A 21602-nucleotide genomic window follows, 5' to 3' on the forward strand; every position below is an offset into this window, starting at 1 on the left:
TGCCAAGCATGGTGCTTGCCAGCACACGGATGGGATAATTTTTCTAACTTTGGATTAGAATTTTTCTTCATTTTGACACTGAGGTGCTTTTTTTGCTTTATGCTCCAGTAAAATTGCAATAATATCACAGTGCTACAACTGGCACAATTTTTGCTGTCTCCTGTGTTGTGGATGCAAGTTCATGACTTGTTGTGTTTGCTTAATGGCTGTAGTCAACCCACTTTATTAATGCTAGGTTATTTTGGTTGGGTCATAGGAATCACCATTGCTAAAGTACTCAGAAGTTTATTCACTCGGGCTTTGATCTGAAAGCTTTCTTCTCTGCCTAGTCCAGCAAACCTTTGTGCCTTTAGCTAAGTAGTGTTGCTTTTGCCTTACGTGCCAACTCACAGCTCCAGAGAGTGCTTGCTCATCGCTGTAGCTCACTGGCTGCGGCTGTGCACAGCATGGGCATCCACCCCCTGTGCAGTCCCATGGCCCCGAGGGACACAGTCACGGAAATGTCACCATGTGCAAATTTGCAGTGTGAAATATGGACTGACACTTGTATCAGCAGAGCAAACTGGAGTTCAGCCCTCAGCTGCTGTAGCATTGTTCCTATATATGAGATAATGATTTGCACAAGCCTAAGCATGGTCCCCATTAAGTGTTTGGGGCTGTAGCTGAGGACACATAATTCTCTGGTGCCATAAGAAATTACAGCTTGTGCAGCAGCAGTCCCTAGACAGGCACATAGAGGAGGTGGCACACCGCAGGAGCACAGCTCTGGCATTTTCTGGGCACCTCTGGCACCTTGTGAGGCAGGAGGCCAAAGGCCAAATGCAAACCACATTCTGAGAGTGGCTATAATGCAATATCATGACAGAGCCTGCAGTTTATCTGGTCCATGGTATAAGATAAAAATGCATTAAGTCCCAACCCAGGTGGGGATGTGATCTCACAAGGACACCGCACTAAATCTCCATCACCCAGTCAGATTTATCCTTCCATCTCCGCTTTTTTCAGAAGGGCAATTTTCCAGTAAACCCCTTGCTATTCTGCAGCCTATTGGTGATGCTGCAAGCTTCTTCTGCTGGAACAGTACATAATTAAGCAATAATTTATATTCTATGCGTGTATGCACAGAGCAATAAAGTGTTCTCAAGAGCTGCGTGCCGCTGAAGCGTTTAATCCGTGCACAGAAGGAGTTTACTGCAAAGCTGCGCCCTCCCTCCAAAAGGTTTTTGTCATCACTGTATTGGGAGGGAATTCGGTGTATTCTTCAATAATTTCATTTGATTTGGATACAATTTAAATAGTTAATGCTACACACTCCACTTTAGGATCAGACCTAATTTTATTTGTTTGTTTGATGTACCTTGAAAATAGTAAAAGCTAGTAGGGCAGAGAGAAAGTAAGATAATGTTTCACTTGTGAGATTTTTTTTCTCCCGTAGCCCTATAATAACAGAAAGTGATGATAATTAAGTAAACAGCACTCCTTTCAAAGACATTAGTGGCCACAAGAAGCTACTAGAAATACTTTAAAAGGCAGAGATTTACATTTATTTGAAAACTGCATGGTTTCAAAGGACATCTTAAAATCCATACCTTTGCAGTTCTCTTTTTATCTACCAATTTATAAGTAATACTTGACATTTCTATATGCTTTAAAAAATAACAGAAGGTGAGAAGAATCAGTTTTTGGGGTTGTTTACTTTGTACATCTGACAGCACAGTTTGTGAGTCATTTCTATCTGTTGTGGGGGGAAGGGAGGGAATGAACATCATTTTGTCAGATGCGAAGGAAATGATTTCCAAATCATGAGACAAATGATCTGTAGGAGGAGGGTCTCAGAAATGGGCTTGGTGCCCAGATCATTTTAATTACTGGCTTTTTGGATTTCCCATGCCTTCATATTGGTGATGTCTCCTTCAGGTTCCAGTCAGACACCTCCTCTCTAATAATAAGGATGAGGGTGTTTAGATGTAGCTCCTGCCAGCAGGGTCTGTTTATGCCTTAGCACCACGAAGGTTCCCCTTCATCTGCAGTGCATCTAAAAAAGGCACCAGTTCTTGTCTCAGGACATCACAGACCTTGGGAAATCCTCAAGCTCCATTGCTCTGGAAGCTGAGCCAGGTCTGTGGGTGAAGGACGTGGCTTCTGACATGGTTCAAGGGGATACTAGCATCAGGGAAAATTCAAACAGATTTGCTATGGATGATTTGAGCCTGTTTGTGTTTAAATCAGTTCACTCACAAGCAGTTTTGCTCTACCCTGGAGGTGAGGTTTAAAAATTGTGAGGGCATTGCAGACCCTCACACAGCTGGGCTGATTGGAAAGAAAGGGACATTTACAAAAAAGAAAACAATAATTCCTTGCAGCAGAGGCCCATGGCACTGCTTGATATAATCATGCTTGAAAACAGCTACAGCAAAGGGCTCTGACTCATAATCCACATGAAATTAGGCTTTGACCAACACTGACATTACCTTTCCCTGCCATCCCTCTTCAGACCATGTCTGCCTCTTCAGCAAGTATGGCAGGACCCCAGTCTTATATACATATAAAGGAAACAAGTTCATCTCTGTCCTAAAAAACCTTCCATTCTAAATTAAAGGGACATCCAGTGTAATTTTTAATATTACTCTTTAATATATAAGAAAGATGGGCAAAAGATAACCAAGAGGTATTTAATAGCTCAGGTTCTCAAACCACTGATGATCATCAAGCCATTAGCAGGACAGGGACTGCCAGAACGGGGCCAAGATGAGGGGAGGCTACCTGACAAGGAGTCAGGATGGAGGTTTGACTACATGTCAAACAGCAGTTTCTGTGGCACAGACACAGCTTTACATGAAATTTCATCTCTCACTTGATTGAAGCATTTTGCAGTGACACGTGAATTACCTGTCAAAAATCCCACTGTTGCCGTGTCTCATTCATTAGGTTTCACTTTGGAGGATGAAGCGTAAATCCCAGCACAAAGAACTTTGTGAGTTCTGCTCCCCCTGACTGCTGAAGGACATTTCCCTGCACAGCTCATGTACCAGTGAGCTCTTATTGATACCTGCCATTCACATTTTGTGTCAGGGCCATGGCTGGACCACCAACATTCAGGTCTGGTCATGTGCTTGGACTACAGCTATGGGGAGTGTTTTTCACAAAGAAATTAAAGTTCGTATTGATGCAGTTTCCAGGGGATCTGAGGCATTAATGCACATGTAGGAAGATACTTCACTGACAGCAAAAACTTGGGAGAAAACTGCAGAAGGGTTCAGTTTGACTTCTGGGGAGAAAAAGGATCCTAGGATTGGGAATGCTCATGACTTCCTGCAATGCTGCTGCCTCTGAAGCACTGTGTCTGTAGTGCAGAGTGTCATGGGCAGCAGCAACAGCCTCCCTCTTCTTGCCACCTCGGCTCCATGTCTTACCTGGACTAGCAGAGGCTTAATTTCCATGGGTAAGCTCATGTTCTGCATCCCTTTTACCCATGACTCCCTCACTACAATGGCCAACAATTGTGCAATTTGCAAGGATGATCTTTTGTGTTCTGACTGCCAGTTCATGAGGAAAAGCTACTGAACAGTCATGAGGTAGGAACCTTACTTGGTTTTCATCAGTAGCCTTCCTGGTGAGAGGCCAGATTAACTATAGGCAGGAACTTCCTTGCTTGGCTGAACACAAGCAACACATAGGACTCATAAAATGGCCATAAAGATTTTTCTAGATGGCATAAAATGGCATTTTTTGTGTCTGCAATGAACAGTGCTAGAGAGACAGATAAGTCTGTGTTGTACAAGACATCCTGCAGAAGCACTGGGGGATGACAGGCCGAGGACTGTGCTCTGCACTCTGTGACATTGTGCATGGCAGCCATTATTTGTCACCATGTGTTAGCACATTCTCCAGAAAGGGGCCAAGCTTTTCTTAGAGAAGTCTCATGCTTGTGATTTGCTTAGTTCTCTAGTGTTGTTACATGCTCCTCTTTGTTGTTCCTTTGTTAAGGGGCGGAATACCCTCAGCAAGGTGGAGTGCCAATGTACTGGGCACTGCTCAAATACAAGGAGTAAGCAACACTCATTGCACTGAAGAGCTTGTGAACAAAACAGCCAAGACAAAGCGTGAAAGCACGGGGAGTATTTGAAATCCAAAGTTATTTCCCTCCCTTTTGCACTTAGCAAATGCAGCTTTAGTCTGGCCACACAGATTTTCCCACCCACCTCTCTTAACAATCTTATATTTTGAGAGAGCAGAAATTACCATGTTCTGACTAGCAAAGAAAGGCCTTCCCCATCATTTTCCAACCACAACCATTTGAAATAAGCCACAGAGCTCAGTTCAGATCACAGTGCCTCCGAGGCATCATTTCTTCCCCGATCCCACAATGTTCTAGTCATTCTGACATAGAACACAGGGAACAACTGCATTCTTGTCAAACATCTTCATATTACTGAATAACTTAAGTAACATAGTAAAGCATGGAAAGGACACGTGGTTTTTAATCAAACAACCTGATTTTTTGACTAATGGACTGTGGGATGGTGATGTCCCCATTTACCCTACTCTGTGCTTTGAAGTAGTATAGTACAACTCCAGAGCTTGGGATCTCACAAGGCTTTTGCAAGAATCCAGATCACTGGTTGCAGACTGCTGGGGTGCTGGTGGGAGGCAAGAAGACTGTTTTGAATGAAATAGGCAGAGTACCTACTGCAGCATCTCACTGGTCCTCACTGGTGCCCAGTGGCACTCCCATAATATTTGTGAATATCCCAGACCATCTGGCAGCTGTACCCGGCATTAGCATCTGACCTTTACAGCAGAGACTATCTACAAGTGACATTCCAAAATACAGTGGAGAAAAGGCCATAGCAGGCATAGCAGTGATCAGAAGAGGGAACCATAACAGTGATCTCACTGCAGGTCCATGATAGAGATTTGCCTGTAGATTCAATGCCTGTGTGATGTTCCTGCTAAATAAAGGAAGTGGGTATAATGGAAAGTCCGCACATTTTGGTGATGTGGGTATGTTCCTGCAAATGCTCCCAGTTTCTGAATCGAATTCCATGGGAATTCACCAAATAATCTTACCTCTGTGTTCAGAGTGGGGAGGGTCAAATTCATTTATTCAATGCAACCGCAACTAAAAAGAGCAAAGCAGCAGAGAAACAACAGCAAAAGTGTTGCAGAAGGGAAGCAGAGCCAGGGGCAGGAAGGAGTAGAAGCAAGGACATCTGTTCAGCAGAAGACAGGAGCTTGTCATTGAGACTGGGCAGATTGCGACTGCTTTGGAAGATTATGCTGGTTTAGGGACAGGACCAGGAAGAAGAGGACATTCCTCACCAGCAGCTGTAAGTGAACAGATGCAGGATGAGCTGCAGAGGTAGCACACGTCACACGCTACTGATGCATGCATGAACAGAGGGACGACGCACAGGACTGACTCTGTGTGTCCTGGAGGCTGCCTTCTGTACCCAGGGCTCTCCAGGCAATTCAGAGAGGCCCACAAAGGGAGGAATTAGAGAAGAAAAATAAAGTACCAACTTCAGGCTGATGTGAGTCGTTATCTCTTGTGGCAGGTGTGTAGCATCTGTATCTATCCATTATTTGGTGTGTGGGTGGCAGTTGTGGCATTTCAGGAGCTCAGAGTTTAGCTCTGATGAAGCTGGAGGCCAAAGATCAAAATTAAACCCATCTGGGTGGGATAAAGTTCAGCCTCATCTGATATGTGTGTCTTTCCATAACACCACCTGACAGACTTAGGAAGTTTGTCCTCGCTGTGTTCTCAGGAAGAAATAAGAAATTAAATATTTCTGCAGAGATGGAAAACAAGAATAGGATATTTTGAAGATTTCAGCAATGTGGCAGAGGGCATCTGGATTGAAACTGGAGTCATGCAGAGGGCAGAATCTGAGTTTTGTGAAGGATTTAAAGATTTTTTTTTAGTGATATTTAAAAGGAGACTGTATAATGAAAAATTCTGTATTTTGATATAAGAAAAGCATGAAGAAAATCTCCCACGTAAGTTCAAATGTACATTTCAACGGAGCCAGAACATGACAAGTATATTGTAATATTCTATAAAGCCTATCACTGAGAAATTGGAATGAAACAAAAAACCCAAGGTTATTTTTCCTCCCAAAAATGTCAAAACAAGATTATTCATTCTGTATTTACTCTGTAAAGCAAAGTTTCAGAAAAATCAATGGTTCCATGGAGCATTCTGGTTCCCACAGGAGTGCTCATAATGAAAAAGTGTTCCTGTTGAAGTTTCTCCATACAGCTCTGTTCAGCAGCAGATCAATATTCAGGGCTCTGGTGGCACTCAATTCTTTCTCCACGGAGCCTCCAGACTAAGACACTCTCTATACAAACGTCTTCCCTTAGGCACTTTCTTACTGCTCACACCAGCTCTTCTCGTGCAGCTTGGAAAGGGGTATGTCTATCACTCTTCTAACCTCTCTTTGTTTTTCTCCTCCCTCCTTCTCCCCTTCCCGCTCTCCTCCAGGAACCTTCTGCATCATTTCACTGTGCACGTGCGTGGCTGGAATCAACTTTGAGCTGTCCCGCTACCCCCGCTACCTGTACGGACTGCCCGACGACATCAGCCACGGCTATGGCTGGTCCATGTTCTGTGCGTGGGGGGGCCTGGGCCTCACTCTCATCTCTGGCTTCTTCTGCACTCTGGCCCCTTCTGTCCAACCTGTCCCCAGGACCAACTGCCCCAAATCTAGACCTGAGAACGGGACAGTGTGCTAAAACAAATAGCAAACAAATACACACACACACAAAGACGTATATATATATATATATATATGCCTAGGTATGCGTATACATGCATATATATGTATATATAATTATATATATATAAAATCTCAAATTAATGCCAGTGCCAAGGTAGAGCTGAGTCCAACATGGCACTCACATCTCCACTGGACTCTGTGTTGCTTCATTCTTTCTCACAGTGATGGGAAAGCTTTTCTCTCACATGGCTCTTCCATCCAACTCTTAACTTCAGCATCATACCTTAGAGGTCAAATGAACCTACAGTTGCACCTACCTACTGCCATTTGGGAAGGGGAACAGGGGATCCATGTGGGGAATCTGGAACCAGAATCTGTACAGCACATGGTGGGGGCAGAGGCGTGGGGGGGATGACACAAAAATCGTGTCCATTGCAGCCAGAAGGGAAAATGTAAACAGCAAGCAAATGAAGCATTTGAGCCACTTCAACAACATACCTCCTCAAGGCCATTATCAGAAACCCACCCACGTTCTTTTTCTTTCTGAAAACAAAATGACACAAGTCGTGTCATTGGTTTTGGGGTTTTGTTGGGTTTTTTCTCCTTAAAACGCAGAAAACAAAATGGACAGAATGTGTGAGGAAAAGTAGAAAAGCATTTTCTCTTTGCCTGCCAAACTTTAGAGAGAAGCAAACCAGTGAAAATAATAATAATAATAATTAATAATAATAAACATCCAAGAAAATAAAACCAGAAAACAATAAAAATCTCCAAGAGGACATCTCAGCGGACTTTCCAACAATGTGGTTTTAATCTTCCAGCTGCCTTACATCCAGGCTTACAACTGAGGCTGAACTGCTAATGTAAATGCAGCAGAAGGCCTTTTGAAAATGCTGTGATACATGTGTGTATAACTTTTTCTTCCCTCTTACTTTATTTATTTTTTTTAACAAAAAGAAAAATTTAAAACATTGCAATGTGATTGTCCACCAAACCATCCATGCTGTGTTTGTGGCCCAAGACTGAGGCACCCCAGCGGCAGAAGAGTGAGGAAAGCCATCAGGTCTGAGACAGCGCGTCTTCTCTGATGGATTTCAGCAGGTTTTTTTTTTTTTCATGGAGCTTCTGAGAGTTCAGGATGGTGGATCCAGGGGAAGACTGACCAAGGAGAAGGGAGGTGGGGGAAGGCCTGGTAGCTGTTCTTCCCAGGGATTTGATGGAATGGGATTTCATCAAGTTTCCGGTTTGGATGTTGGAGACAACTGAGCAAAAGCCATTGTGGAGGAGGAAAAGGGAGCTAATTTCTGTAGAAGAGAAGTAAGAGATGCCTCTCATTGTGTTCATGTATGCCAAATGAGACCTTCCCACATCTTGTCTTTGGAAACTGCCCCAATTCAATGGACATCTCCTCTCTCCATCTGGGAGAACTGTGTACAGATGGATGTGAAAGGGTCAGATGCAGAGAACAGAGATCCATTTCCCATGAGCTTAAGCATTGTATGATATAACTGTGAATCTGCAAATGGAACTCTCTCTCTTTTTTTGGTCTTTCTCTTTTTCCTGCTACTCCTCTTCCTATTGTCTCCTTTTTCCTTCCCTCTGCTCTTCCCGTTGTTCAGGTCATAGGTCCCAGAAGAGCTAAACAAACAACTAAGTCTGAAGAGGTGGTTGAAGGCCATTAGAGGAAGAAAAGCATTTTGGCTGTGAGGACAGTGGGTCCTTGCAGGGTACCAGTGGCTGAGGGGAAGGTAGGGAAGAAGGGCCAAGGGTGTAGCCAAAGGGACTCTGAAGAACGATGACTGAATTGACATGTGCAAAAGTGAGGGCACCACTGACAAATATGCAGGCAAAGGGAGACAGGGCAAAAAAAAAAGTCTCCCCAAAACCAATTGAACCCAACATGCTCTTAATTCAGGGATAGTACCAGTAATCCTTTCTTACCTGATAGCTGCATGATATCAGTCCTCATTAGTCAATAAAAAGTAATCCTCTCCATCTAAAATATCTCACCAGGAGAAGGAGCCTGTGCCTGCTGCACAGAAATGCAGGCTTTAATTTCCAGGTCATGCCATTTACACAGCTGGCAAGAAACAGTATTGCTTCGTTCAAAAATATCCAGCTAACAAATAATTCTTACACATGTAGTTGTATTACAGTGCTCAAAGAAATGAAGTTTCTGGAGGGCATGTTGGAATAGAGTAGATTTGGGTTTCTTCCATTCTTGCTCAACTACCTAGCCTTTGTTTTCTGTTGTCTACGGTTTCCCCAAACATGCCAATGCCAGCTGCTAAGTCAGTGTGTTTCCACTGAAGTGCCATCCCTGTCAACTGAAGTTTCACAATTTCATTTTACATCAGATGTGACCAGAGAAATTACTTATTTATTCAAGTTGAAAATATAAGCCTTTTGAAAAAACTTCCTTTTTAAGCAGATTGGTTTATTTATTTTTTCCTGGGAAGGTTTTCAAATAGAGTGGTTTTGAAAAGTTTTGAAATCATTTGACTGTGCAAGTGCCTATTTGGTAAGGAGGTTGATGAATTACCATTGAACAGAAGAAGGGAATTTAAAACAGAAATAGCCTTGGAGAGCTAAATGAAGGCTGAATGCAGAAAACCATAGTTTCAAAAGAAAACTATAAAAAAAAATGTTCATTTCTTCACAGCATGAAAAATTTTGGAAAAACCCCCAACTTATTGGTAAGGAATTATACAGCTGCTTAATTAAAACAGCTTTGAATGCAAACTTTCTTCCTCCTCTGCAGTGCTGAATGTGATAGGAAAGCTTTTTCATGTAAATACAGATATCTGGAGTGACACAGGTAAGCCAGAGTCACAGAGGTACCTATCTGGAGTCTACCATCAGGCCCTGTGGCAGGCAGAGCAGTACAGAAGCTCCTGTGATGATGTATCCTTGTGTGCTCCTTGAGTGTTCACAGGGTGGATTCTACAGATACAGTTTTGAAAGAGGTATAGCAGTAAGATTTAAAGAAATGGAAGTAATTTTGCTGTTTGATGGATTTTCAAAGGTTTCCTTTTCTTCTGCAGCTGGCATAAAACCAGTTTTGCCTTGATGAAGTATTCTCTGATGGTGTTGGTTTACAAGCTGTATATAAGCCTCTGTGTCTGTCTGTGTGTGACAGTGGGTTATGGTTATTTTATTAACAACAGAAAAGTGTTGACCCTGAATCTTTGGGCCAGTTCTGTGATTTTCCACTTGCTTTAGCATAGTGTCTGTAAGGCCTGTGTGGCTATGAAGCATCTTAAAATCTATGGGAATGTCTGAAGCAGCAGGTGATCATGTCACCTTATTCTCCAGCTGGATCCCCAAAAGGATCATTTGTCCAAACACCAGTTCTCTTATCACTGCTTTAAGTAAGGGCAGAACCCTTTTGGGAGATTGTGAATTTCCCCTCTGTGCTTCTCGAAGACCTGGCAGGAGTCCTGTGTGCTTCCATACCCCTGGATGGGGGTCACAGCCCCACCACGCCTTCTGAGTGCTCAGACTTGTCTTTAGGGCAGGGTTGATCCAGAATACATCCAGATGTAAATTTGTGAAGGTTAATGTCTCCATCTCTCCTGAGCTGAAGCACACTCACAGCTTCTCTGAGTTTCTGCATTTTGGGGGAGGCTTTGAAGTATCTTTCTGAACAGAGATTGAAGCTTTTTGACTAGTGTGTTGTTTCTTAGTTGAAGGAGCAGCTAATTAGAAATCTGTTATCAGTGATCCCAGCATTAAGGGGCTTGACCCTGTCCCTCAGATCTGCTCTGGCCAAGTGCCTAAGCATGTGCTGTACTTGGAGCACGTGACTAATCCCCTTAAATTTGGTTGACTATTCATACGCCTAAAGTCCAGAATGTGCTTTCTTGGATGACATTCAGCTTTCTGCAGAGTCCGGCCCATGTTTTTCTTTTCCCATCCTTCCCCTGTAGCTAAGGCGACACTCTGTCCTAGCCTGAGCAACCAGTATGTTCTTGGTCTCCCTTTCTGTGAGGTGGAAATGCAGGATCCGTATTTGGCAGGCTCTTTGCCACGCAGAGCCTTTCATGGTGCACTTCTGGGACAACACATCTCTATTCTCCAGAGACCACAGAGCCACTGGAGTGCAGTGAGCACAGACACCCTAAAATGCCCATCCTAAGGATGCAGGATGAATTGGCTCAGCCCACAGTGATCTGCAGGCTGAGGTTTTGTGTGTAGTGGCTTGATTGTGTTGCCCTGTGACTGTGAGGAGTCAGCTGCAGGGACAGACCTGCTGTCTGTCCCTGCTGGGACATTGTACACCTGAAGGGGCTATGTGGCAGCAGCACAGGTGCCCTGTACCCTATGTCCTATAGGACACCTCCTTCTTCAAGCTAAAGCTGTCTGTGTGTTGAATTTCCTAACCCATATTAGCTGCCTGTGTATATTATCAATCCCTTCTTCCTCTCTGCAAACACACAACTAAACAGTACAGTCCCTCATCTAAACAGTACAGTCCCTCCAGTTCTTTTTCTAGTTGGGCTTTTTTATTTCTACCCCAGAGACAGTCACAAGTGATCACAAACCACCAGTGACCAGAGCAATTTCTTTGAAATACTGCTTTTGAAAAATTGTCATTACTTTTCAAAATGTTACTCCAGCTGCAATAACAAATGAAAAGGGGGAAAAAAGCATCCTCAGAGTCCTCTAAACAGAGGATCCTTATCCTCCCAGGAGTGAATTGTGAGAGTGCAGGTATTCTGCTTTCCTGTGGATGCAAGTCATTTGGGACCTTTTTTAGCTATGGCACGTTAGCTGTGTAGTTCAATGGATGGTGAAAAAAAGCAAAGTTGATGAAGGAGGGGATTGATGTGCAAGGGCTATTTCAGCTTCCCAAGCATTCCTGGAAGACTGTGTCTCCATGGCTGTCCATTTACCCACCATGCAATGCCTCTGAATCAGGCTCATCCCTGGAGCCCCACTGATAAGCAGAGCTCAGAAGAAAATCACTGTAATCTGTCCTTAATTCCTGAGCGCCACGCTAACTGCCAGCAGCGAAATGGAGGGAAAATAATATGTTACCAAGTATAGCTTAAATAAAGACATGCATTATTTGGCCTCTTTCTTCTCTGTGTCTCTACATAGGCCTAGAAGGGCTACAGGAGTGTCAGGCACATTCACATGAACCACCACTGCATTTTTTTTGCCCCCAAGTTTCCCATTCCTTCCTGGTCCAAACCACTGTGCTCATCCAGCCAGCAAGGGAAGACTCAAGGTGAAAAACTGAGACAGCTCTGAATGATTGCCAGGTACCAACAACAGACAAAGAGTAAAAAGTGGGCATGAAACACAAACAGCATGTAAAGATTAGTGACAGATGAATTTCCAAGGTCAGGAAATGAAGTTCAAAAAAGCCTAAAGTTTGATTGCTAACTCCAGGCCAGATCCATAAAATCTTGATTCTGCCAAGGTGAAAACTTGAAAGCTTTCTAAGGTGAAAACTCAAAAACCAGGGCTTAGCTCAAAAGTTATAGGCCACTGTTTCCAGTCATAGCCAGGAATATAATGCAACTATTCCATAGTCTGTTGAGGTTCACAGAAAGCTCAGATGCCTTAGAAAATATTTTAGTGTTGTCTTGGTTAACACCAAACATGAGATGTGTGCTTACACACCTACACACAATATCTTATCCTTGGCTTTAGAAAGAAAGTCATCAGATGCTACCTCCCCTCCCTCCCTGCCATTCCCCCAGTTCAACTTAGGGTTTCCATCCTGTATGCCCCACTAATACCCCAATCATACAGCCTTCTTCAGAGCCATAATTATTAATTGCAACATTTTGACAAGTGCTGCTGGTGCCAAGGGGCTCTGACAAGCTTCATGTTGACATCAGTTGGAGAACTGTAGCCCGATACAGTGCTGTCAATTTAATTACAGTAGGCTTTGCACAAGTTTAGGATTTAACTTGAGAAAGAGTCTGGACATCTGCCTCAATATGGGTCACAAGAGGGAAATTAAATTCTGGTCACCTCCAGTAAAACACTCCAGAATCACAGATCAATTGTCCTTCCCTTGTTCAGGGAAGACTTTCAATGAAAATATCAGTCTCAGATAGGTTATCTCCAGGGAAAAGTGGGAGACTGAAAAAAGGGAGACCCAACAGCAGTTGCTTCAAAATTGGTAGAATTCTGTGAGGGTAATCCAATGTCACCCTCAGCATCAGCAGCAGGAATTGTCATTCCCTTCTAGGACTGCACTTTTATATTCTTCCTTTGCTGATTAACAGTCCTGCACAGTGGCAAAAAGTGACTTCCAAAGTTTTCTTGCACAGGGTTTGTACACATGGGCACCCTCACTCCCTTGTTTCCTTAAACACACACATGTGCACATCCCACATGATGTGGATGCCAGGAACCTGTAAAGCTGTCTTATATAGAGAGAAAATACATAGCAAAATGCAGCATAATTGTTCTCTGTTCTTTTATACTTAACTCAGGAGTTGCAATGCAATTCAGATGCCATCTGTGTCCCTGTTAGGTTGTGCCTGCAGATCACATGCAAAATCTCTGCTGGAGACGCATGAGGAAGCACAAGACAACTGGGATAAATCTGGTATTTTCCATCAAAAAGTATTTGGATATTTAAGGAAGAGATGCCCATGTATCCCCTTCAAATCAGAAATGTTATGATCCCCTAGTGTAACAATTTCAGGACACTCCTGAGCCTGCAGAGGGCTTGAGCAGGCTGCTGGCAGCATCAAGGCTGTGGTTAAAGCTCTGGGCACAGCAGGGAGCTTCACATTCCGTGGCTCTGAGCCCTACCTGTGGCAGCAGGACACAGGAATAGCTTTGTAAAGGCAGTTCCTTCAAGTGGCCTTGTTACTTGCCAGCGGGTCAGAAATTCTCAAGCAGCAACAGCGATTCTGCAGTGGGTGAGATAAAGAGTAAAGCCTTCAGAAACCTGGGGGTTTTGCCCCAGTTTCAAAATGATGTAGACTCCAAGGAGTGTGAATCAGTCATGGCTCAGTTTCCTGGGGCCAGATACACAAAACAGCTTCAGCATCCAATTCCTCTTTAGACAGTGAATAAAGCACTAAATGCTTTTTGTGCCTAATATTTTTTTAAAAAACTTATACGGTCCTAATTTGCTTAAGCTCTCATGATGTTTTATCTCAAGAAGAGTTTTCTTCTGGCTGTAAAGCATAAGGCTGTATTTTTTTTGCAAAGAGTTATTCATTAACAATATAGATCATAAGAAAAAGGTTTCAGTAATCAGAACAACAAAAGTGCAGCCTTAGACTATTCAGTTAGAGTGTACTGAATTATTTATAACTCCAGGGCACCAACAGCAATCACAGATATCTAATTTAAACTGTTACTATTTTTACTTGGCAATTTCCATCACTTAGAGTGTTTATATCTATGTATTTGCAGTTTGATCTTTTGCAGGACAAAATTTCCCCTTCTTACACAGAAAAGCATATTTGGGAACTTTGAAGGGTTTTTTTTCTGCAGTAACTTTAATTATTTTAAAGAACTTTGAGGCTTAGTATGATAGACTTTACAACTTTCAAAACTCTAAACTGTATCTAAAATGGGCTTGAACTTTCAGTTCTTTCTCAAGTTAAATTCTCTTTGATTACAGGTCACTGGGATCAAGAAGAAATTTGTTTCATTAGTAGATGTAACCTGGGTCCTATTTATGTGTATATGTGATGAGGGGACTTAGGTAAGGGGGCTGCACTTCAATGTCAGCCTACTTAAGGATCTTCTGCATAGATGTAGGAAATGTCACTGCTAAGTCACTCCAACTTTCTACCAATCTCTTTTTGTAAAAAACAACCATTATGCTTGTGTGTGGCTGGAATAAAGAATTATTAAATCTAGCCCATAGGCTGACACACATATACTTGTAAATATGTGTATATTTGTATATATATTTGTAAATTTATGAAAAATGTCCATATCTTCATGATTGCCTGAAATAACCTGAGGTTGATGTACAGAATTTCAGGCAAAGGACTGTTTCTTTTTCACAATCCTCACGTATCTCAGATTTAAACCAAAACAAACTAAAAAGTACTATTTCCCAGTAAAATCCTCAGTTTGCCATTGCACCAGTTGAGGAGGGGTACCACACTTAAGTCAGCAGCACACACATCTACACATGTACATCCAGTCAAAGGACTGGGTCTCAAGGGCTCTTTTAAGGAAAAGGAATGGACTGAAAAAGCAATGGTAGAATTTTCATTCAGCATTAGCTCTCTCAATTGACTCTCTTGTCCTTTATTAGGAGGCCCTTTGTACAGATGCTCTTCTTCTCCTTAGGTGTACGTTTGGGAGGAGCACCTTTGTGTGTGATACTGAGCCACTGAAAGGCCAGGATTTTCTGACCCTGCCTTTGTCCCCATCAACCTTAGACACTTCACTGAGTTCATGATGTTAGTGGGCTCATCTCCCTTGGCTTCTTGTACAGGTAGTAAAGAGAGACAGTTGTTTACAGGTGGTGACTTAGCAAAACTGACATCTAAGCTTTAGGAGCTCCTTCTTGCTTCATGCAATGATCACTCACCTATCTTGAGTGATCCCAAGATCTTCAAAGATATTAAATCCTGGTGAGGTGAATCAGGTGAATCAGGTACCTAGTGCAGGGGAGCATCCATCTGGAGATCAGCTGTGTCTGTGTGCTTCTGGTGCATGGCCTGGGCTTGTTTGTAAAACACAGGTTTGAATTGTGAAAGCCTGTTGGAACAAAAGGAGATGTTCACAACAGCCTTCCTCTCCCAACTGCAACATGACTGCAAAGGATAGGGCTTGTCCAAACCCCTGGAAATAGCATTTGAGGTGAGTGCCTTGTGGTGGCACCCAGGCACAGATGACTGGGTGGTCCCAGTGCTGGAGGTCAGAGATCTTTGGTCTGAACTCTTCACCTTTCTCTACCAGTCCTGGGCATTGCTGAAGCAGTGCGAAGAGTGAATTTACATCTTGAACAGCTGAGCTGTTCAAAGGTTACTTTTCTTGCTTTATTCCCAAACTGCCCTGAAAAAGTCATCTAGCTGGTAGTGATAACCAAAAACTTCTCCTCCAAGATACAGTCTGGGTAGTTTCATATTCTTTTTTTTCAATGTTAATAACTGCTTTACAAACAGCTTACATGGAGATTAAAGAGATTGCAATTTCATCCCTTATTGTTGGGATTATAGTTGTCCTCAGAAAAACCAAACTGAGGACTCAACAAGAGGATGAACTGTGGCTGCATAATTCAGAAAGCTGCTCTGACAAGGCTGAACATACGTCTCCATCTCATGGTGAGAGTCTCTCAGAGCCAAAATTTGGAATTGCATATTGATAGCAAGTCTATCTAGAAGGACCAGCAATTTAATCTAGTATTAGAACTTTGGAACTCTTGTATAGTCCCATGTATTACCTGAATAAAACAAACACAGTCAGAGGAGTGGGAAAATTAAACTGATTTCTGAAAACTCTAAGGCTAAGTGAGCTTTGGATCTTGTGCCAATGTATGGTCACTACTTTTTGTTTCTACAGCTAAATTTAAAGTCAGTGACTCAACAATCTTCACCTATCTCTAAGAACAACTTTATTTTTAAAAATACTGTTAAGGTTTTGACAAGAGGGATTTCAGGGAACTGTAAAATGAAGTTTCAATACTGTGTACTAGTACTTAAGGAAAGACTTTAGTTAGAAAGTGGAATATAAAGCTGAGTTCCAGGGATGAAATGCTATTTTTCAGCATGGTACTACCTTGCCCAAGCTGTAGTGTATCATCCTAACATTCTTCTCCTGTTCTCCATTTCCCTTTTTTGAGGAGTAAGATATATATCGCTGTCTCCCTCTCTTCCTTTTCCTCTCTGTGTGTGAGAATACAGACATGCTTCCTGTAGAGACATTTTTCTCTAAATTTCATTCCATACCAGCTCTTGCATATGTGACTGTTTTGTTATTTAAGATGTCTGTGAAAAAGAAATAAAGGCTTTAAGAGTGAACTCTGGAAATGAGGTGGAGCTTGAGAATATATCAAATTTAACGATGCAGCAACATTTTCTGCAAGATTTTTCAGAATGTTCCTAAATTCTCATCATCACTCTCCTGCCCTCCCTCTCTGTGAGAAGGATGAGAAAGGTACTGGGATGTGGGACTCTCTAAGTTTGCTTTTTAAGCTGTTGACTCACTGTGTCCCACAAGGATTTTACAGGTTTTTCAGAGTTTTAGTGTCAAAAAAACCCCTCCTTTTAAAAGGTGATAAAGTCAATGCACAATACCACGTGGGAGGAGGTTCTAAGGGGTGACTCCATACCAGTTTATCTTTGTTTCCCATTCTTTACGACCGTCCTGCTTGCCCAGCCATGCACATTCTCCTCCCTGCTGGGTTCACTTTGCATAGGTGTGGCTTGCCAAGAGGGGCCTGCCTGACCTCTCAGGCCCATGATGCACTTGGATAACTTTGTCTCAGAAAAACCTGTCTCAGCTCCTAATGAAAGCCATAACCACTCCTGTGACCCTGCCACAGGGAGTGAATGCCCAGGCTCCATGGGACAGAGCAATGCCTGGCACTGGGGTGATCCTGGGGGTAAGGAAGGAGAATTGGTGGAGCTCTCAGGCCATCAGGGCTCAGTGTCACCTTCTCCTGCAAGCTCCCCTGCTGCTCATGAACCTCTGGGCCAGTTCAGCACGTGGGTCTCACTCTCACTCTCCCACTTGTGCCCAAGGGAATTGTGTGTGGATGTGCAAACACTCCTGTGTGAGGGCACGAGCGTTGGATACAAGGGGCAGTGAGAAACCAGACACAGTGGACTCCCCACCATCCACTGCAGGTGCATCTCATTAAGATATTTATTTTTCAGGGTTTCTTCTGCCTCAAGTAATATTCAGCCTAACCACATGCTACCACAAAGTTTTTGGAGGGTTTCCCTTTCTTGACTTTCTCATTGGTCCTTTTTTCCTTATGATTTTTTTTCTTGCTCAGAAGAAATGAAGTAATTCCCATAATCATCTTTTGATGATGATAAAAGTTGCAGTCAACACCGTTTCTAATTGACAGTTTGGGAGGCTTAGATAATAATTCACTTAAATGCCTGCAAATTGAAGCATGTCAGCACTTTCCTAGGACATTCCCAAGTAAAATAATATGACTGGTACAAGGCATTTGTCATGCGGGTACATCTTGGCCAGCTGTTTATGTTTCCTCTAAGTGCAGTACACACATCAAAGCTGGATTGAGAAAGACCTAGAATGCCACAATACTCAGGCATATTTAGAGAAATGCAGCAATACATCACATTTATGTGGCATATTTTCTCTATAGAAAATTTTACAAGTATGAGTCCCATCAGACCTGTCTGAGGCAGGTAGGTATTATAGCCATTTTGGAGATGGGAAGCCAAAAGCCTGGGAAAAGACCTTCTATTTAGTGGTTTGATGCCCCCTCACAAGTTCTACCAGCTGCAGGTGGAGCCTTCTCTTTTCAGCACTTTTGAAAATCCAGACTGTAGCTGGGTTTACTCAAGTCTGCAGTGGCTGTAAATGTGAAAGCCAGGATTAGGACACTCAGGATCCTGATTTCTTCAGAGCACTGCTACAGAGCTTTGATCCCACAAAGCACTTGCCTAATTTCAAGCATAAATTTCCCATTAAGAATGCTATTGCCATGCTTAAAGCTAGGCACATGCCTAAGTGCTTTGCTAGACTGGGAATTACATTGAAATATATAAAACTTCAACATGTTTTGAAAAGTCTAAAACCATGTCTATTTCTGATTATGGTTTGGCCATTGTAAAGGATATTTGGACTGTGTATGCAGCTGCTCAACCAAGTGGAGCACTTTTTAGCCAATACACACAGAGTTTTATGACTTTTGGGTAAGAACATCCAGTTTCAGAAGTAATAGAATGACATGTCCTGTGAGGCTGGGACTCTGTGCTGCTGTAAGGGATGAAGTGGCTCCTGTGGCCATCGGTGCTAACAACACATCAACAACCACTGACTATTTTGTTAGGTTGTTCTGGTGAGATGTGAGTGTGGTGGCTAATTTCACAAGTAATGTGACATCAAGTGTATTGTACTTTTCCATTTCTTCCTGTAATCTGTTGCAGCAGAGGTGAACAGAATTTGTTTAACCATGAAACACCCCCAAATTTCTTGTCCTGTTAATCCAAGGTGCTAATCTGCAGACACATGGGTGTTTGTGTATGTGCATCAGTGTTTGCAGGACTGTGGCCCTGAAGGAACATTTCAGTGGCAGGGTTGAGATCAGGGAACTAATAGGGAAAATGAACAAACCCCTATAACTTTGAAAGACAGGAGTTGCAGAAAGCGTCACAGGACTTTGCCGAAAAACTGGTTACATCTTACAATTTCCCTTTTGTTTTGATTTGTTTTGGTTTTGGTTTTATTCAGATTGGCACAGAATACTGTATTTCCATCAATTAAAATCTTGTCTGGTAACTAACTAAACAACTTGTTCATGGAAAATTAAAAAAATAAATAAGTAAACTGTCAGTTGTGGAATGTAAACTGATTAAACAAATAAAAAAAATCATGTTGTGTGTTTTAAGAGGTTGTGTTTGCTTGTGTCAGGAATGGGACTAGACACCTCTGACCATCCCCATCCTCACAGAAGGATGGAGGACAAAGAGCAAAACTAGGAGGTGGGTGGTGTCTGAATTATGGGGTACTGGAAATGCTCTTTGAAAACTAACAATAATAAAGATTAGATGGCTTCTGATCAGGATCACTGTACAAGATATTACAAACACAAGCAGGATCTCAATGGGACTGTTTATGAGGAGGTTTTCTGTCTGTCATAGAAGGGATTGATTCCTGCTGGAACCTTGATGTTAGAGTACTGCATGTACTCTAACACCATTAATCTCTTTTTAGAGCCACGTAATGTGTTGAAGTCTGTGATTTGATTGAAATGTATAGAGATATCAGAGTAGTTTAGCTCCCACCTTCCCCCAGCAAATAAACAACTAAAAATAAATATGGATTGGAGCCTGTTGGGTTTCCAGTGCTCAGCTGTAAGGGCTTCAGGAAACCTGGCAGACACAACTGCACTGATTTAGTGCTTCCTCACTGCACTTGTGTCCTCGGGCTGACAACAATGCAGCAATCATGCAGCAGACAGATAATCGTGCATCAGACACACATTTTCTGTAGGGCTTGGAGTGTGCAGCCACAGTCAGGCTGCAGGTGTCCCAGGGTGAACACCCAATGTTCACGGTATTCATAAAAGGTATCAAAACTACCTCAGATGTATAAAAAAGAAATTAAAAGAATTAGACAAAAGTGCTTGCAACTGTCCTAGCAGAAGAAGAGCAAAAGAGTGGATCAAACAGAAAAACCCAAATAGTATTTTTTTTAATTACTGAGTTTTAAATTAACTAATCTAGAACTAAAATATTTAAAAAATAATGGCAAGGTATTTTTAAACATGATTATTTTGTTGGTTATGGTGTTAAATATCAAAATTTTCTGTGTTGACTCTTTTTACCCGATTGAGGCATTGTACCTATAAAAACCTGACAGTCAAAAATAAGAAGGCACCGGATGGTTCTTCCAAAGCTGACTGTTTTTCTCATGACAGACTATGGTTTGTAGAAAAACAAAGAGTCTCCTGCAGTTTTCAGGATGGAGTCCCTCCTGCCCCCAAAGAGGTCCTGTCTAAAACACCAGCGGTAGCAAGGAACAAAATGAAGAATCAGAATGGAGAAGTGTAAAAGACAATTCTCTGCCAAAAACCCCATCAGTACTGGTGTAAATTCCTTGACCTCTTCCCTGGCACTAATGGCTGAGGAGGGGAGACATCTTGGTGATAACCTACACACAGAACTCCAAGAATGTGCCTATTTTTGTCACGTTTCAAGGGAACCCACTTGTATTGCCAGTGCTTATGACCTGTCTGCTGCTGCGAGTAAAACCTGTAGGGTGAAGCAGAGCAGGAGCAGGGAAGAGCTGGCTGGGGGTGCAGGAGCTGGCAACCCCCCCAGAGCAAATGAAGGGAACAGAGGTGTTAGAGCGGCATATCCAGCACCACGAGGTGTCAAAACCTTTAGGATGAAGCTTCTCCTCTCCTTGCGCACTGCTGCCCCCAGGCACAGCCGCCCCCCGGGCATCCTCATCCGCTCAGGGACAGCGCTCAGTTTAGCGGCGGTGCTCGGGGATGCTGGGCTCTGCTCTCTGCCATCGGCAGGGGAAACGTGATTCATCAGACCTAAAAAAAGAAGTCTGCGGAGCCTGCTTTGTGGCGAGGGAGAAAGCAGGTGCCCTCTCCTGTGGCAGGGACGGCATGGGGAAGCCTCGGGAGCGTGGCCGCAGGGGCAGAGGGCTCAGCTGCTCAGCGCTCCTACAGGGAAGGCGCAAGAAGAACATGAACTTTAAAAGCCAGCTGGCCCTTGAAGGCTCAGCTAGAGATGCTGTCATGGAAGGTCTTGCATTTTGGAAAAAAAGTGGCCTGACTTCAAAGATTTATGCATAAAAGTCCAGGTTTGCATTAGGCACATGAGGGCTGAATTTTAAGCTCACCTTGCGTTGCTGCTCTGTGCAGTGCCCAGGCTGCCCAGCCCTGCTGCTGCCAGCTCTGTGCTGCTTTCCAGCCTGCTGCTCGTGTCTTGGGCTCTGGCCCTCGGGCATGAGAGGACACATGAGAGCCACAGGGTCACACAGAAGCCTGCAATGCAGCTAGATAAAGCAGACAGCAAGAGAAGGGAAAACTCATTAACTGTGGTTCACCGCAGAGGAAATGAACAGAGGGATTTCAATAACCCAGTATCACACAAGCCACCCATAGAAGAGCAGGGGTTTGCTGTGCCCTTGTCTCAGTCAGGAAGGCAGGGACTGAGGCTCTCATACACAGACATTGTCCCCCCACAATTCTGGGCACCTGGACTTGGCAGCTCAGTTTGG

The 21602-nt window shown here is 43.1% G+C and overlaps 1 protein-coding gene across 1 annotated transcript in view; it reads left to right on the top strand.

Moving 5' to 3' along the window:
• The window catches only part of TMEM178B (transmembrane protein 178B), a 31715-nt gene extending 12464 nt beyond the window's left edge, over positions 1–19251 (top strand). Inside the window, exon 2 of the mRNA XM_036400332.1 lies at positions 6488–19251. Coding sequence (XP_036256225.1) covers positions 6488–6738 — 251 coding nt within the window. The 3' untranslated portion in view covers positions 6739–19251. The remainder of the gene's footprint in view (positions 1–6487) is intronic.
• The last annotated feature ends 2351 nt before the right edge of the window (positions 19252–21602 follow it).

The sequence above is a fragment of the Molothrus ater genome, chromosome 5 (assembly GCF_012460135.2).
Source record: "Molothrus ater isolate BHLD 08-10-18 breed brown headed cowbird chromosome 5, BPBGC_Mater_1.1, whole genome shotgun sequence".
In the NCBI taxonomy this organism is placed as follows: Eukaryota; Metazoa; Chordata; class Aves; order Passeriformes; family Icteridae; genus Molothrus; species Molothrus ater.